The sequence below is a fragment of the Indicator indicator genome, chromosome 11, assembly GCF_027791375.1.
Source record: "Indicator indicator isolate 239-I01 chromosome 11, UM_Iind_1.1, whole genome shotgun sequence".
NCBI lineage: Eukaryota > Metazoa > Chordata > Aves > Piciformes > Indicatoridae > Indicator > Indicator indicator.
Window position 1 is genome coordinate 5,952,419 of NC_072020.1, and position 18,209 is coordinate 5,970,627.

Below are 18,209 nucleotides of genomic sequence, written 5' to 3' on the forward strand. Positions count from 1 at the left end.
GCATCAGTAGGTATTTCACACTGCTGTTGACCAGAAAAGGTTCATTTTACTGCCTCTCAAAATCCATGGAAATCAAGTATTTTGACAAAACCATTCCATGTGGAGTATTTTAAGCAGAGTGGGAAATTCTGGTTAGAAAGACAGAGAAAGAAAGAAAGGAGCACTGCCAGAGCCCATGGCCCATAGCCTGCTGAGATGGAGGGAAGCCACTGGAACACAAGGGACCTATAGATGGGCTGATGGCAGCTGGTGTCACCAGTCTTTGCTGCTGCAGCAGCTCCATGTTGTACAACTAGACTGAGGGGACTGAACAAGAGAAAGGATGATGTTAGCATCCCATATTTAAATGTTCTCCTTTGACAGAAGAAACTTGGAGTCAAAACCTTGTTTTAATAAATGTTTGACAATTTAAGCAAAGCAGAAGCAGCTCCAGCAGCAAAGAATAAGACAGAGAGGGACCAAGCAGGAGCCTGGCATAGCTCCTGTCTCAGTGGATGAAGTGGGGAAAATGGAGGAGCAGGCAAAGGCAGAAATGCTCTCTCCACAGGGCAGGAGCACAGTTTTGTGTCACTAAGAGAAATGTGAAGAGTCTCAGGTTTGTCCTGATACAGAAAAAAGGAGGCTTTTAAATTCCTGAAAACCCTTTGGAGAGGGGATTGAGAGTACACACAGCGAGTTTGCTGATGATACAAAACTGGGGGGGTTGGCTGACACCCCACCAGGCTGTGCAGCCATCCAACATGACCTGGACAGGCTGGAGAGCTGGGTGCAGGCAAACCTCATGAAGCTTAATAAGGACAAGTGCAGGGTCCTACATCTGGGGAGAAATAACAACAGGCACCAGGACAGGTTAGGGGCTGCCCTGCTGGGAAGCAGCTCCACAGAGAAAGACCTTGGAGTGCTGGTGGACAACAAGTTCTCCATGGAACACCAATGTGCTCTTGTGGCCAAGAGAGCCAATGGGATCCTGGGATGCATCAAGAAAGGTGTGTCCAGCAGGTGCAGGGAAGTTCTTCTACCTCTCTACTCTGCCCTGGTGAGACCACACCTGCAATCCTGTGTGCAGTTTTGGGCTCCCCAGTTCAAGAGAGACAGAGACCTGCTGGAGAGAATCCAGTGGAGAGCCAGCGTGAATATTGTCACCTCCTGCTAACAGAGGAGTTAAAGAAATGCACAGAAGTTAATTCTTGGCCCCAAGTTATTCTAGGGGTTCCAGACACTACATCCTGTGCTTAGGTACCATGCCAGTTCTTCATACGCTGCTGGGAGTCATCCTGATGCTGCTCTGAGCGCAGTCAGCACACAAAGCGTGGGACAGCTGCTTGAAGACATCTCTGTCCCACAGGACAGATTTCTGACAGCCTTGAGCACTTCTAGACCCATTCATGTAGAACATTATTTACCTGTTTCTCTTTGTACTTCTTGAAAGATTCTGTCCACTTGTGAGTCCCCACTGACTACTCAGCCTCACCTCACAGGTTGCCAAGCTGTGTTTTTCTTCCATCCAAAGTTGCTCTCCGTGGAACAGTTTCTATAGCTCAGGGTAACCGATCACCTTGGTGGGTGAGGGTGGCTTACAGGGAGCTGGAAGCTGTTGCTGCTTCACAGAACTCCTCCCAGTGGCACTGGAGGGACCTGGCAGGCTGTGCAGCTCACTGGTGCCTGGCTAATGGCAGCAGGTGCTACTGTGTGCTGCACACCTTGCACGCTGGTCTCTTGCTGGCAAGAGGTACATAAGTTCCTCCTGAGTGCTCCACAGGTGTCTCCTGGGAGTTACAGCAGAGTAATCACAAACTAGAAGCATTTCTATGCATACATGTGAAGGATGGAGAAAAGTCTGTGCTGACTGGAGAGCTTCCATGTGGGCTACATTGGGTGGTTTAGTGTTGGACACAGGTCTGATGTGTTTTCCCCACACATGAAAGCACAACCTCAGGTAAGCGGTGTTGGAGCTCCTTCTTTTTCCAGGCAGCTCTGCAAAGCCAGCATCCTGTTCCTGCCAGCTCCACCACCAGCTTCTTACCTGTACATAGGGTAGGCTCAGCGTTTGGGAGGATAAGAGCTGTGTACAGGATGGGTTCCTGGTCCCCTGCTTGTTCCTTTTGCAGACAGTGGATATACTATTTCCACAGTTTCATCAGGTCTTTGTAAGCAGTGTTGTTGTTTTGGTAACACTCCTGAAAGTGGCACAGCTTCATTTTGCCACCATGGTACCTGCTTTTCACTTCAGCAGACCGTACAGAAGAATTAACTCTTCTGTGGCATCTGCTTTCCCCCTGGCCAGCTCTTTTAAAGAGAAAGATCTCATGCTAGTATGCTTGCAGATATCTTTTTTTTTCTTCTGAAGGCCCCATCCAAAGGCCACTGGAGGTCAAAGGGACGTTCTGAGCTGGTGTCAGTGATACAGCTCCATTTACTTCAGCTAATGTTGACAGTTTGCATGAGATGATACCTCCTAATCTTTGCCTCAGAGAGAATTGTTTTTCCTATGTATGAGTAGTGTTAGATTGCATACTTCATATTCATGGAGTATTTCCTTAAGTAGGTTAGGCTCCCCTCCTCTATGCTGCTGCCTGTCCGAGGAATCATCTTCTTTGGTTTCATAATGACATAATGGTGCCACCTGCAGACCAGAGCTCTGTAGAGGTGGCTCCAGATAGTGTGCTCCGCAGGAATGAAAGCTTTTAGCACAGCGAGGGGAGGAGCAACAGCAACCCAGCTTGCTGTAAGAGCTTACATTACTCATTATTTTCCTGGAAAATTAAGTCGATGAAAACAAAATCTTTGCATTGGTGAGTTGCTAGGGCATCTGATAAAGCTCAGTGACATGATTTTCCACAGCTGTTTATGATACCAAATGTGCTGGAACCTGCTGAAACACTTCATTGCAGATATCAGTCCCTGTGAACACATCACAAACAAGGAGAACTTGGACCCTGTGAGCTGTGCTTGAACCCAAGAGTGAATTTTCTTTCTCTTAGCAGGGTAAAATGAGAATAACTAAGGATTTGTGTGCTCCTCGTCTCCCTGGTGTGGTTTTCTCTTCTGTCCTTTCCTAGGGAAGCCTGTCTCCTAGTGCCAGAGGATGTCCAACAACTGAGCCCTCTGCTATGAATTCTTTATTAGCATTACTTACACTGTATGGATTCTGACATGGGTTTTCAGTGCTTTTTATTCCATCTCCTTTTTGCAGTTTTAAAGACAGAGTACATTTGGGCTTTGCATAGATGTATGAAAATAGGATGAACTTGGTATTTATGGCTTGCATTTTTTCTCAATTACTTTGTCTTATGAGTAGCCTTCAGGGAATGTCTGCTGGCCAGTTAGAATAATCACTTTGCCTGAATATTCTTCTCTGTGTAGGGTTTCTTTTTCCTTGAACTGTGGCCATAGTTTTATAGGCAGCCTATTGATACAGGCACATGTTTACTTAAAAGACCTTACTTGATGTAATCATAGTGAGCTAAAGCAGCCACATTAGGAGGAAATAGAGGTTCTAATTACATTGAATTGAATGTTTGATTCTCCTTCTTTTTCCATTGGTAATTATTTTAATAACAGCTTCATAATTCACCCAGGAGAGTAATGAAGGAGCATCCACACCTACATCATTTTCTGGAATGCAAAGGAAGTTGCTCATTAATCTAACAGAATGTTGACATTAAGAAATGAAATATCAGCTTAGGTTTAACCAGACCTCTTTTTATTCACCTCCAGTAATTTGTCACATAATTGTGGTCATTTATGCAATCTCAGTACCTGATTGAACCTTCAGAGCAGGTACTTGGATATCTAAGCACTGTTACTTCCGCCTGCTTACTTACAACCACAGAGCTCAGCTCTTGAAGGTCTGGCTTTACAGTACTGGCTGTACTTGTTCCTGAAGTTCTCATTTTTCCCAAACCCTGCATTTCTTGGCATTCTCCAAACACCTGAGCCCTCTGCTCCCCCAGCAGTCAGTTGCTGCCTTTGTTCCCTGGGTTTAACTGTTCTAAAACACTCCAACACCACAATCATGCTGCTTTTTCCCCTTTCCTTGGCAGTGTTGCTCAGCCTGGGCTGTGTTGGTGGGCAGTGCTAGCTGCAGAGCCAGCATACTGAAATGGGGAGGCCTGGTCTTTGCAGTTTACAAGCAATCAGCTACTTTCTGTCATTTAATCTCATTGCTCCCATACACCCTGGAATCTGAAGGGTAGAGGGAAACAGAAAACAGTCAGATGTGTGCAGATGTCTTCATTTTATTTCTCTGAGCTGTGGTGCCATGGAACTGTTGGTATTTTTAGTTGCTCTTCACAGCTTAGTCATCTTCAATAACACAAAGGGTCCAGACCTAGATTTTCTGATGGCAGTACTATAAGCAGTGAAGGTCTTGGGTCTCAGTTCCTTTCAGCACTATGGTTGCCAAGTATCACTTGTGAGGCTTCATCTGCTGTGCTCCAGCTCCATCTCTGGAGGGAGCAGCAGCAAGTCCTGGGGAGCACAGAATGACTCTGCCACTGTGCAGGGCAGGAAGCTTCCAAAAACCTTGTTCCGGCCTGAACTGCAGGGGCTGGTGAGCTGTAGAAATTTAATTGCTTGTGCTGGAATGAGGCCAGTAAACAGGGTCAGCTCTCTTGTCCTTTGAAGAAGTGTTTTGGCAAATCTCAGGTATGCAGCAGCAGAAATTCTTTGCAGCAGTTTTTGATCCCTGAATCCGGACGGTCATCCTGGGCAGAAACTCACCCTGTAAGGCTTTTATCTGAGGGTCTGCTCAAATAGCATCACTGCCAGCCTCAGACCAACTCAGGGTGTCTGGTTTCACTGGTATCCTTTGCCAAAATCTTGGCTCTCTGGAATTAGGGCAAAGGTGCATCTCTGCTACCTCCTTCATATAGCACTGATGACATCCATCAGTCTCTTCATTTGCTGCTATTTTTTGTTGGCTTGTTTTGAAGGAAGAAGGGTGGCTGGGTACAAGAATATTTTCAACACTGCTAAGTGTCTTTTAGAAACTAAAATCTCAGAGATGAACTTGATACCAAACAATATTACCTTTTATTGTCACTGGCAAGCATGCCAGGAAATAGAATCTGAATGTGCATTGCCTTGCTTCAAATCTTAATGTTGGGCTTCTCACCATGGGTTCTGGACACTCTGGGCTCTTCATTGTGCTGCGTTGACAGTAGGTCAAAATTTTCTTGAGGTCGTTTAGTGCCAAACTTCCAGCCTAGAATTAGTAACAACAAAGTGCTCAGAAGTGAGAAACAGGGTAAGCTTCAAAATAAAGACATCATTTCACAGAAATCAGCATCTGTTCATAGGTGGTTCAGAAGAGGGAAGAAGACAAATTTACTCCAATAAATGACTGTTTGCATGAGCTTTGCATTGAATATTTGGGGGGAAAAAAAGAGAGTTAAAAAAAAAAGAAGTCACAATAGTAATTTAAGGCAGCTACTTTCTGGAGCATTCTTCACGCAGCAGAGTATTTGTCTCTTCAGTTACACTCACAGAAGGCTGTCAGATCCCTTCTTTTAGTTCCAGCCTATGTAGCTGACATTCCTAATGAGTCAGTGTTTACACAACATTGTGTTTCCTTGCTCAGGAAGCAGGGAAGGATTCAGATAAAGCAAGATTAATTTATTATTGTTATTACTGCATATCTAGTATCATATATGAGAGGCTGTGTATTATACTACATATACACTGTGTTTTATAGGTTTATTCTGTACTCTTTGTATTAAGACAGAATCGTAACATGCTATAACGTATACATAGGTATTCCACAGCATCTCCTCCATGGCGGAAGAACCTGCCCTCCCTGGATACTGTAACAAAGCTCTCAAGGACCTCATTAGACTTAGACTTGCATCAGGTTTCTAGATCATGTCACCCATGTGGGAACCTCAGTGGTTCTATTTTCCACAGCATATTTTCTACCACAGCTTTTTCCCCTCCCTCTCATGCCCCTGTCTTTACAAAATGTTCTTTCAGAAGAGGCTGCTGAGCTCAACTCATCTGTGTACGTCTGTACCTTCAGGTTTGCCAAGCATCATGAGTAACCAGGGTGCTGGGCACCTTGGATTCCCAGCCTGTTCGTCCCTGGCTTTCAAGAGATGTTACCTACCTGGCAAGCTCAGGAGCATCTCATTTGTGCCAGGTTCCCCAGTGAGGTCCCTCATGTTTCCACCTCACTACAGGCGTAAGGGAAAGCATAGCCCAGGCACTACAGAGCAGCTGCTTGGAACTCACAGTTATGGAGAACATTTCTTAAACACTTCAGTGTATATGGGGGAATGCACACAGGGAAGCAATTCTGTAGATTTAGACAGGCAGAGTAATCTGTCAGAGTCGTCTTCTTCACCCAGTACAAGAACAAAACCCAGAAACTAGGCTACTGTGTGTGTACAAACCCCCAAATGTGAGCAGTTATGCAAACAATATGCTTTTTGTCAGCAGTGTTAACTGCTTCACAGCTTGGGCTTGTTCATAAGCTTCCAAGGAAGAGCAAAATATCTGCTCTTTAGCTGAGGTGTAACCTTTCTGAAAGATCCAAGTCACAATCTTCATTTAACTCTCACTGAACATCGCTGGTGATGTGTTGTGCTGGTGCAGGGTTTCAGGTTATTCAGGTAGATGTTTTCAGCACCCATCCAGGAGATTAATTCAACACCAAATACAACACAGCAGATAAAACAACTGTGCAGAAAATGACCTAGAAGTAGTGCTGAAAAAGGCCTGCCTGGAGATTTTGGAGTATGTAATCTGTGCACTGATCAGGAGGAGGCACATGAAGGGTTCACCTTGAAGCAGCAGTGTCTGTGTGGAGGCACAAACTGAAGGTCACAGCAACAACAATAAACCCCAGATATGAGAACATTTGCACCTGATGATGACTGCTGTGACAAGTGCAAAATGTTCAGTAGTAGTTTCCTAAGGATGGATTTAAAAGATTAATTTGTGGGTATGAGATAAGGAACTGTGACCTTTTTGCTCAGACCTTTGCCCTTAAATTAAGCTGAGGTTTAACCTTTACCTGTGCCCGTCTGCATCACTTCAGCCATTGCAGCTCTAGCAGCCTGTGCACTGTCTCTCTGCTTCATCTCCAAATCTCCCTGATTCATTTCTTCATGTTCTGAAGGAAACATGGGGTGAAATATTGTTTTCATAAACATTTAGACTCGCTTCATGTTTCTTACTTGATTTCTTGACCACTTTGTTCTGAAACTTTCCACATTTGAAACCTCTGGTGTCTTAGCTTTGTAAATGACCCATAACTGGGAGGACCCACTTCCACTGGTGTTTGTGCTGTAATATCATCAGTGGCTGGCATGACCAGTTCAGCTACTAACCCCAGTGCTGGTGTGCCAAGTCATTCTGCTGGAATGATACCCAAGAGACATATAATTAACTCCCTCAGTGATTGGCAAGAGAAAGCTCAGTGTGATCAGTGACTGCATAGAGCACTCATTATGGTTACAAATGATGTTTGGGGACAAACTCATGCTGCTCCAGGGAAGAAGAGCACTTTGTACTCCTGCCAACTATTGTCATCTTCCTTCCCTGCTCCACACAGAAGGCAATGGCTGATTCTTATCTGCTGACTTTCACTCTGCAAGATAAAGCTGACTTGAGATTTTATTAGGAACTGAGAGTAGATGATGGGAACTGGGTAGAATCTTGTTCAGTTGGAGAGCATTTTGATACCCACCCATGAATTGTGATAAATGTCAGTACTGTGTCTGCAACATCTATGAGGAGAGGCTGAGGGAGCTGGGGTTGTTTAGCCTGGAGAAGAGGAGGCTCAGGGGAGACCTCATTGCTCTCTACAACTACCTGAAGGGAGGTTGTAGCCAGGTGAGGGTTGGTCTCTTCTCCCAGGCAACCAGCACCAGAACAAGAAGGCACAGTCTCAAGCTGTGTAGGGGGAAGTTTAGACTTGATCTTAGAAAGAAGTTCTTCACAGAAAGAGAGATTGGCCATTGGAATGGGCTGCCCAGCGAGGTGGTGGGGTCGACATCCCTGGAGGTGTTTAAGAAGAGACTGGATGAGGCACTTGGTGCCATGGCCTAGTTGATTAGTTAGGGTTGGGTGATCAGTTGGACTTGATGATCTTGGAGATCTCTTCCAACCTGGTTGATTCAGTGATCTCCAGGAGGTACATCAGAGCAGTCTACCAGTGAGCAATGCCTTGCTTTGATGTGTGGGAATTGGTTAGCTGGATGAGCAGAAATCTCAGATAGATTTCTGAGACAGATGTTGGTAGTGAGAGGAAGCATTGCTGAGTCAGTGCTCAAGTTTGCACTGACACTGAGGTTCTTTTGCACAGGGCCAGAACAGACTGGGAACTAAAAGTGAGGAAGTGCTTACTAATACCTAACCTAAACCTCTCCTGGTGCAGCTCCACACCATGCCCTCAAGCCTGACCCCCACCTGACTACAGCTTCCTTTTAGGTAGTTGTAGAGAGTGGTAAGGTCCTCTCTAAGTTCTTGTGTATACAGGTGTGTGTATACATACATACTCTGAGGGGTTTGTTGCATAAACCTGACTGTGACTGCAGAGCAGAAGCTTAGTTTTGTTGTTTTCACCATCAAAACCTACGAAGTCATTTAAAATCCATTTACAGTTTTCCCTCAAGTGACTTATTACAGCATATTTCTGTTTCAGAGGAATATCATTGGGGTTCATTTGTCAGCACTAAGCAGGGTGCAAAATCTAGGTTTGAGGTTCCTAGGCACCCTTGTGATACAAACAAGGGCAAACAAGCAGCTCTGGGTTTGAGTAAGTGGTTGTGAAAGGACCCTGCTTGTTAGGTGCTGTGAGCTGTCAAGAAGAGGCAGCATGCAGCAGAGACTTCCTGTAATTGCAGAGCCACTGCCTGTGGGCTCAGATCTCCAGGGGTGCTACAGAGACTGGCTGGGTGATGGTGTGGCTCTGCCAATGGTCCTTGTTTCCATCTGGCAAGGTGCTTAGGCTGGTGCTGTCTCACAGCTGTCAATGAAATACAGCTCGATCATGCTGATCTTGAGCCTGAGTACCTGCCTCTTTTTGTACAAACCCAAATCTTTTCAATCCTTTCACTGTTCTCTTTCAAGGAGATAATTTTAAAATCAACTTTCCCATGTGTTTAGAGCCACAAGAATGTTACTGCTGTGTTCTGACTGTGTCTTGGGTGCTATAGTTACTGCAACATGGCAGAGGGAATGCTGAATTACTTGCCATTGACTAAGGGGCAGCTATCAATGGGTGTCTGTCTCAAGCCTCCTTCAGCAGGCAAAGGATCTGAATCCAATACAACTTTTAACATATCAATTGTCACCATCTCAGTACAGGAGGCACAAAAGTATTGATGAAATTCTGGTGCTTGTTGAAGGGAATAGGAAAAGTCGCATTGCCTGCTATGGAGCCAGGATTTCACCTAATGCTTGTGGAGCAAACTCAACTGTGCTGCTGGACTGAGCATTGTTGGCAGAACTACAGAAGATGTAGGTTTCAGAAAGAATGAGACTGTGCCCAAGAAGGAGACTTTGATATTTGCTTCTACACTGGCTTCACAGAGATGGTACATAGGCTAATAATGTAGGGTCTGAACCCTTTCCCCCCTATTAGTCCAGGGTTTTTTTTTGAGTAGTTTAGTTTGAAAAATGGAGTTAATCTTCCCAACAGGAAAAAGTTCAAACATTTTATCTGCAGTACTCTGAAGAAGGCTTTACTTCAGCCAGGGAGAGCCTAGCAAGAAACATTGGTTCATTTTAGCTGGCTCACTCTTTTTGTACTGGAGCCCAACACCAGAGGAAATCTGAAATGAACCACAAGGACTTTATTTATAAACTTCTATGAAAAAGGTTTATTTCATAACTTCTTGGAGAAGTGTAGCTATTGAAAAGAGAAAACTGATGACCAGCTTGAATGAGAAAAAAAGTGTCAAGAATTTCACGTAGAGCAGGAAAGACGAAATTTCTGTGCAGTTATTTTTCAGTACCAGGGTTGTGATGTGTGTGATGCAGAACTTGGCCTTGGAACATTGTGACCACAAAAAGGATAACTTTAAGTGTTTAACCTTTTGCACTGAAGGTTCTGCACAGCTTTCTCCACACTCAGGTGGGGAGAAGGGTAGGTAGTGGATAAAGGGCTTTCTGTAAAAAAGACCTTCTTTGAGGTATTTCACACACACTTTTCAGGGCAGGTGATTTGTTTTGTTAGCAAGTAGCAACAACCCTGATGAGACACAGACAGGAAAATAATTTTGATGATCAAGTACCTTTTTTTCTGATTTTTTTTTTTTAAAATCTTCTCTGGGTTTTCCGAGTCCATTTTGGTTTGGTTATTCTGTGTTGTCACTGATCCTAGAGAAGGAACCAAAGAAGAGTTTCTGTTGGTAGCCTTTGCCACTTCACACCACCTGTAGTGATTCTAGAAGCAGGGCAAGTCACAGAATCACAGAATCAGCCAGATTGGAAGAGACCTCAGGTTGGCAAGACTGGAAAGTTGAAAGGCTTTGCTGGCTTTGTGCGTGGGGCAGTCTGCAGTGTGTGGCCAGCTTAAGGAAATGTAGATGGTTCTTTTCCAGGAATGCTTTCATGGTCTGGCTGTCAGCTGCCTGCAGGCCAGATTTAGCCATGAGACTCACTGTCAGTCTCCTGAAAATGAACCTTGGGAGCATGTTGGGGGCTGGCTCATCAACTGAAAGTTTAAGTTCTAAGTCTCTCCATTCCCCTGCCCAAAGTTGCTGTGTGTAAAGTTCTCTCATTGTGACAACCTAATGGGAACAAGTCACTTGAAGCATTTCCCCAAGGGAAAATAATCTCTGTACTCATATATACTCTCCTACAGAGGCATGTTTGCAGTGCTCAGCCTTTTCTCTCATTCAGTTCTCCTTGACTAAATGTAGACAGGATGATCAGCATGGGAGTAATCACTGCATGCAGTGGAACAGAATTTTTGCTCAGTGAAGACAGTCTGACTCACACTGGGACTTGGAACACCACTTCCTTCTCTCAAGTCAGATCATGCAAATTAACCTTGGAAAAGATCTGAATCTGAGGCAGGAATTCTATTTAACAGGAACCCTGCCTCACTCCATGGGGGACATGGGATAGAGAAATTTGTTTGTTTCTTATGTAGGCATCCTCACATCCCAGAACATCAGCATTAGCTGAAGCTGGAGGATGGTGCAGATTATGGTTTTGTGAAATATAATTAAAATCAGAAATTGGGCAAGTGAGGTGTTTTGCTCCTGCAGAAGTAGCAAGATGAACCTAGCTGTCATCTCCTGGGAAGCATGAGGAGGTTCAGCTGGAGAAGCCTGTGCTGTTGTAGCTCCAGTAGCAATTTCTCTTGCGTGCTGCTCAGAAGCTCCATTTATAGTAATAGTCAAAATCTATGCTGGGTTAAAAAGCTGAACTCAAATAAACCAGGGGAAGTTTTCATCTGCATTCACCTGGGGAAACTTCTTTTTAAAATGGGCCTTTCTCCCTCCTTTCTTCAGTGAAAAGTTCAGTTTCAGCCTGGAATCTTCCATTTTATGGCACTGACAGGAAGGAATGCAGATGTGGATACCCAGAAGGGATCCTCTGATATCCTCTTCAATGGAGTCCACTGGTTAGCTCTGTCAGGTGTAGTGTCTTGGGAGGGTTGAGGCAGTGCTCTCTCTGCTTTTGGGGAGGAAGGAAGGACTGTGCAGGGGTGGAAGAAGTTCTCCATCATTCCAGTCAGTGCTATCCCATCACCATGCAGCATTAACACTTTCTGTTACCTGCAGCTGAGCTTGTAACCAATAGGAAGGAGACTGAATTCCTTTGCCATTCATCGGAACACTGAAACACTCACCAGTGTTTAAAGCATAGAAAGCCCCCTTAAAGTAAGGAGACTTTGAACAGGGTGTAGATACAGTGCTAGTCATCTGCTTAAGCAGCATAGGAGAGTGCAGACTCAGAGAACACGTGGAACTTTGCTAAATGCAAAGGATGGTTTATGGAGGATTTGTCTGAGAAGCACATGGGGCCTTCTTAAAATAAATTAAAAAAATAAATTAAGTATTTCATAGGGAAGTAATATTTTGGATATCACCTCCAGCCTTCACCTGAGTCTGGATCATTGGCAAAGGTCCTTCCTGCCTTATTTTACCTGAGTGGTGTTTTTTATAGAAACTTCTGGAGCCCAGTATTGCTGTGTCTCAGAAATATTTTCCACAAAGAGCTGAAATTCAGGATCAATGCTGTGTACAACAGGCTTTCAGAAACTGACAATTAATTCTATGGCCAGATGTGAAACTCTGGAAGAAACGAAAGCAGTTGTAATGGATGCTCTTGCAGAAGCCCCTTTCTCCCTTAGCTCTAATTCTGCAAATGGCACAGAGTTCATATTCTAATTGTTTGTCTCTTCCACTAAGCCAATATGAAGATTCAAGTGCCATATGGCTTTCTAAAAGCTGGAGTCAGAAAACCTCTGTCTTGAAAGAAAAAGCTGTTGGATCCCTGTTGGGTGGACATTTGAGATGTAATTTAACTTTGCTCAGCTCCGGTTAAAATTCTAGCCACAAATTAGCACTTGGAGCTTTCCCCCCATCCTGGCAGAGATTTTTCCAGATACCTTTTCCTGGAGGTCTCTGATAACCTGCGGTCTGTTCTTGTGTTTATGCTCCAACAGAGTTTAAAAACAGAACCTGAAAAACTAAATCTAGTCAGAAAATTTCCCCACAAGGGTTGTCTTTTATTTGTGAAACAGCTGGTTTTCAAAAGCGTTTTTGACAAGTCGCTAGCATTACCCAGAGGAGACTTTTTGCACATCTCTATCCATTTTGCTATAGCATTTTGACAAATTTATTTAATTTCTATTACTTTTAGGATTTTAAATTACATAAAAAGCTTGTTTGAAGTCATGCTTCATCTGTGAAATCCATCTTTGCATGAAACATTTAGAAAGTAATTTCAGGCAGAATTGACTAATTTGTGTTTAACAAGAAAACTCACAGAAAAAGGAAACAAAGCTGTTAGAAGCTCTGGGGGTTTAGGGATTTTTATAAATTCAATCTTTTTTTTTTTTTTTTTTGGATCATTTTTGTTAGCAGCTCATCTAAAACTTGCAGTTGATGATAAGCACAGGGTGATAATTAGTGAAGGTTTCATCACAGAGGGTTCTCCTTTGCCTGGTTGTTAGACAATTCAGCAAAGGCTCCCTGACTGCCAGTGCACACAGGTTGTACCTGGGGAGGCCAGGAGGCAGAACGTGGGGGGTGTTAGTTGCAGCTATGAGCAGCTTCCTTGTCTTTGGGCCAAGTGTGAAACGAGCATTGAGCAAAGCATGGAGTGAAGGCTCTGTGCTTCAGTCCTGCCTGGCCGGATTGTGTTTAGCAGTGCCTGTGACATGAAATCCTCACTGAGATACTCATGTTTGTGCATGAATTTACCAATGACTGCCAGTGAGGCTTGGTTTGAACAGTCAGTGTTGGGCAGCACTGGCAAACAGTCCGGATGGCACCAAGCACTGCTGCCTTCAGCTTCCAAGCTCTGTGACCTCCACTGACTGCACACATGAAACCAGTAACGATTGCCTGTGACACGTGGTGCTTTGAATTGTAACTGAGATTTGTAAAGCACTTCAATGAGGTGAGTTACTCTTATTCCAGGGCACCACTTGAGCATTAACATAATCCTGTATTTTTACAGCTAGCAAAAAGATGTATTCGAGGACTCCTTTTTTTCCAACATACACGAGCCTGCCTTCATCAGCTGGCTCCGTGGCACACTGTGGTGGGTTGAAATTCCCCCCAACATAAAATTGCCAGACTGGCTCGGATGGAAGCAAATGAAGCTGTATTTACAAGGAAAACTGTAATCTAAAATATGGAATGCAAGGAACAAACTATACAATATTTACATGTATTTACAATTTATAAACAGCACAAGAACCCCCCTGGACAAACCCAGGCGGTTACCAACAGCCTCCCCCTCCCTGCTCTCTTCCTCCACCCTATATAAAGGAAAAAGAAAGATGAGAAAAGCAGAAAGAGTAGTTTGTTAGTACTTAGCCACAACAAGAGCATGTTCAAGGTCAGCAGCAGCTAAGCAAAAGCCAGCTAGTACCTGCGAGAGCAAAGGAAGCCGAAAAGAGAGTTTACACAACTAACCTTTTGTTAGTAATTAGACCAATGAAATTATTTAGACCTTATCATTATTTTCCCTTTTACATCCAATGGTAATTTATTTACATTCTATCACTTTCTGTTCAAGCTCAGTGGAAAATTTTCTAGGCACAGCCTAAAACTACCCCACACACCACTGTCAGCAGCAAGCTGGGCTGAGATTCCACTTGTCATTTACATTTCGAGCTGCGTAAGAAGAGGTTTTTAATGTGTCAGGTGATTTCCTTTTAGATAGCACACCCCTAATGCACAGCATAATTTCTCTTATAGATTTTCTCCATAAAACCTGTTTTCTACCTGAAGCAAAATGTGCTCTTTTTTTCTTTCCCCTTTTGCCTCCCCAGTGCATCGTTTGGGACTGGGATTCCAATGGCAAGCACGACTTCATTGGAGAATTTAGCTCAACTTTCAAGGAAATGAGAGGAGCTATGGAAGGAAGACAGGTAAGCAGACAACCACTGAGCAATCCCAGTTCATAAGATCCATAAAACAGCATTCCTCAGCAATCCTGCAACAGAGCAGGGGATGTTGCCTCACTATTGCTCAGAAGTGAGGGGCTGCGCTGATCTCTCCCATAGGTTTTACTGTTATCTGAAAATGCAAAAAGCAGCTTGTCCTAGATATCCACACCTGAAGTACTTAGAATCTTTTCCAGTCCACACTCTGCAGGCATTTCTTTCTTTCTGCTTGGATTTGTTTCCTCTGAATCCAAGCATGAGGCTTCTCTAAGGTGCTGACCTGTTACAGCAAACCAGATGTTCCATCTGGGTACTGAGAGCAGTCCCCTGCTGCCCTGGGGGCCTTCACTGGGTGAGGGCTGCTCCTCTGTTTCTCATGGGCTGCATTCATTGTTGCCAGCTCTAACTGAACCTACCACAATGAAACTCATTTATTTTCTAAATATTACAGTCCTAGGGGGAAATGAAACTGTTAACTTCTTAATAATTCACTTCTTTATGTCAGCCTGATCTTTTCAATTGAATTTGATGGTACTTATTAAATATGATAAATCATTTGGCATATCTAATTCCAGAAAGTGTCATTTCCTATTCTTACTTACTCCTGAAGGTGTTGGTTTTTGATGAATTCTCTGAGGGGCAGCTGAAAGTGCTGACTTTTTAATCTGCTGGTAGCTTATGTTCACTGTTTCATGGTTATCTCAAAAGCAAACACAGCTGCCTGGTAAGTTTCATTGGGCTTTACAGTGAGGTTCTGTTGGTAATGTGCTCACAGAAAGCTAAAGAGTCAGAAGTTGTTTAACAAACAATGAGCAGTCTGGCTGTTCCATAGGTCAAGAAGCTTTTTGATTCCTCTAGACATTTTCTATTGATGTTCTTAACCTAGATTGTATAAAGCGTTGCTTGTGTGTTAGTCCTGTTGGTATATCTCAGTCACATAAGCCCCTTGTAAAGACCTTCTGGGCAGAACCTGAGTGCAAATGAAACCCTGGTTTGTTCTCTCAGACTAAGTCAGAGGACTGAAACTTAAACCAAACTGCACTTGAGTGGAAATAAAACCTATCAAAAAAAGCAAAGAGATTCCATGACTAACATGAACAGCGATGTGACATCACTGAAAATCCAATCTGCCTGAAGAGGCAAACAGATTCCAGAGTGAATTACAGGGAAGAGTCCAGTGACAGCACCCCAGTTTTGTAGCAAACAGCAGTGGCTGGGAAAGGGGCTGTGTGAGAGTGGTAAAGATTTGTGTTTCTGGTATCAGTGTCTTCAGGAGAGCATCACAGCAATTCCCAAACAGGCAGCACATTGACCAAGACAGGAGCCTTGCAGACCGGGGTGCCTGGAGTGGCTGGGCTGTGTCCTTTATGGTGATGGAGAAACAGTGTGACATAGGCTCCTTCAGTGACAGCTGCTTCTCCATGGCTGAAAGGACTGATTCCTGGGAAAGCTGGTTGGTCTTTGGTCAGTGCTGCTGTGGTGGGTTGAAATTACCCCCAAAATAAAATTTGCCAGACCAGCTCAGTTGAAAGCAAATGAAGCTATATTTACAAGCAAAACTACAATCTAGAAATATGAAATGCAGTGGATATGTAAAAAATATACAATATTTACATATATTTACAATTTATAAACCATACAAGAACTCCCCTGGATAAAACCAGGATGTTACCAACAGCTTCCTTCTCTTCCCCTGCTTCCCCGCTGTACACAGGACAAGAGAGAGAGAAGAGCAGATGGTAGCTTGTTAGTACTTAGCCACAACAAGAACGCAGCCAAGGTCAGCAACAGCCAAGCAAAAGCACCAGCTAGAGCAAAGAAGCCAAAAAGAGAGAGAATTAGTTTAGACAACTAACTTTACGTTAGTTATCAGACCAATGAGATTATTTAGACCTTAGCATTATTTTCCCTTTTACATCCAATGGTAATTTATTTACATTCTCTCACTTTTCTTCTCAGTCTGAGGAAAATTTTCCTAGGCATCAGCCTAAAACTGCCAGAGCTACAGATGAATTAATTCATGCTGTTTGAGAGGACTTCCTCCTGATGATGAACAAGCTCAGGAGAACAGCTTGGTGTGTGTGTTTGTTCCATCATAATGGCCCTGCTGTCACAGACTGTTGGATTCTGACAGCCTGTTTTCATACTGACCACCAGTGACAAACAGCACACAGGCGTCCTGTTGTTCAGTGCATGTCTGAAACAGGCATTTCTAAAGCTTCTATTCAACATTTTCCACTGTTCTAACATCCATCATTTACCCCTGCACCATAATCTTGACACAGTAAAGCACAGTAAGAACGATGTCACCCCTGTCTGTGACAGGTATTTTGTTTTAGTGAAATACTGGTAACTAGCTGGAGTTGGTTGTATGCCTAGGATTTGTACCAAATGTATGTGTCATAGATACCTTTACTAGGTGGACAGATACATAGATACCTTTACTACAGGGGCAGCTTTAGAAAGTGTTGTCCTTGATCTATCAGGTGTTTGAAAACAAGACTAAGAAAGCTTGAGTGTTAAAGCTTTTCCTAGCTGAAAGGAGAAATCCGCTAATGAGAAAGAAAAAAAAAAAAAAAAAAAAAAAGGTAAGTTTTAAATTGTTTTTAAATAGAGGCAATAAAGCCAGAGAGATTTGGGGGGGAAAAGTCATGGAAATAGAGAGCAGCTGGATCCCCATGCAGCACAGGAGTTACGTAAGGGCAGAATCTGTTCCTGTGTTACATAAACCTGGCCGTGTGTCCGTGCACACCACAGGGGAGAGGGGAGCAGGGAGCTGTGCTGTGCTGAACACCTCCATGGACGTTCCCACAAGCTCAAGGTGTTGTTATGGGGAGATGAGGAGAGCTGCCAAGGGTAGCCAAGCTGGGTTTCCCCATTTGCCCAGATGCCTGACTGTGACGCTCACTCAGGACCTTGCATCGGGAAGCTCTTCAGATAACTGCATGGGCAAGACCTTTAAGCCTTTGGTAACAGACCAAGGAGTTTATTGACACCAACAGACAATTTCACATCTAGTTTTGGCAGGAGACAGTCAAGTTCATCCAGGACTGTCTGCAAGGTCATCTGCTGCTACTGACCCCAGAAAGGGCAGCAGAGGCCTCAGAGGAGGGTGCAGCCATGTCAGGCACCTGCCACATCCATGCAATCAGGAGCCTCAGGAGTACAGGTGAGGTGAGGGGACCTTGGCTGAGGATATAAGAAATGCTTTCATTTTTACTTCATTCCCCAGGTTCACATTTCCAAAAGAATCCTCTGGTAGCGATTAAAAGCTGCTTTTCTGCCTTGGTGGACATCTTTCTGGGCCTAAAGAAGACAAAGACACCTCTGTCCTCTTGCCAGAAGGGATGGTAGGAATAAAGCAGCTTCTCAGGCAGGAGGAGTTCAAAGTAACTTGCTTTTCTTGAGGCCTCAGAAAGAGATGGTGCAAGATGTTGTGCTGCCTGCTGTCAGTGGGGTTGTTTTGCCCTGTCCATTCGAGTCCTTTGTCACTTACAAGCTATGCCATTTGTTGCAGCAGCTCTGCCTGAAGGGAGGAGAGAAACAAGAGGATTGCAGGGGAGCAAAGGGAACGTACTGATGATCACCAGAGCTTTGCCATAGTTCTTTTGCCCTTTCCTCACAAGACTAT

The 18,209-nt window shown here is 44.0% G+C and overlaps 1 protein-coding gene across 1 annotated transcript in view; it reads left to right on the forward strand.

Annotated features, from left to right (window-relative positions):
- CPNE4 (copine 4) overlaps positions 1–18,209 on the forward strand; it is a 118,805-nt gene that overhangs the window by 63,808 nt on the left and 36,788 nt on the right. The window contains exon 7 of the mRNA XM_054385091.1: positions 14,465–14,563. Coding sequence (XP_054241066.1) covers positions 14,465–14,563 — 99 coding nt within the window. The remainder of the gene's footprint in view (positions 1–14,464; positions 14,564–18,209) is intronic.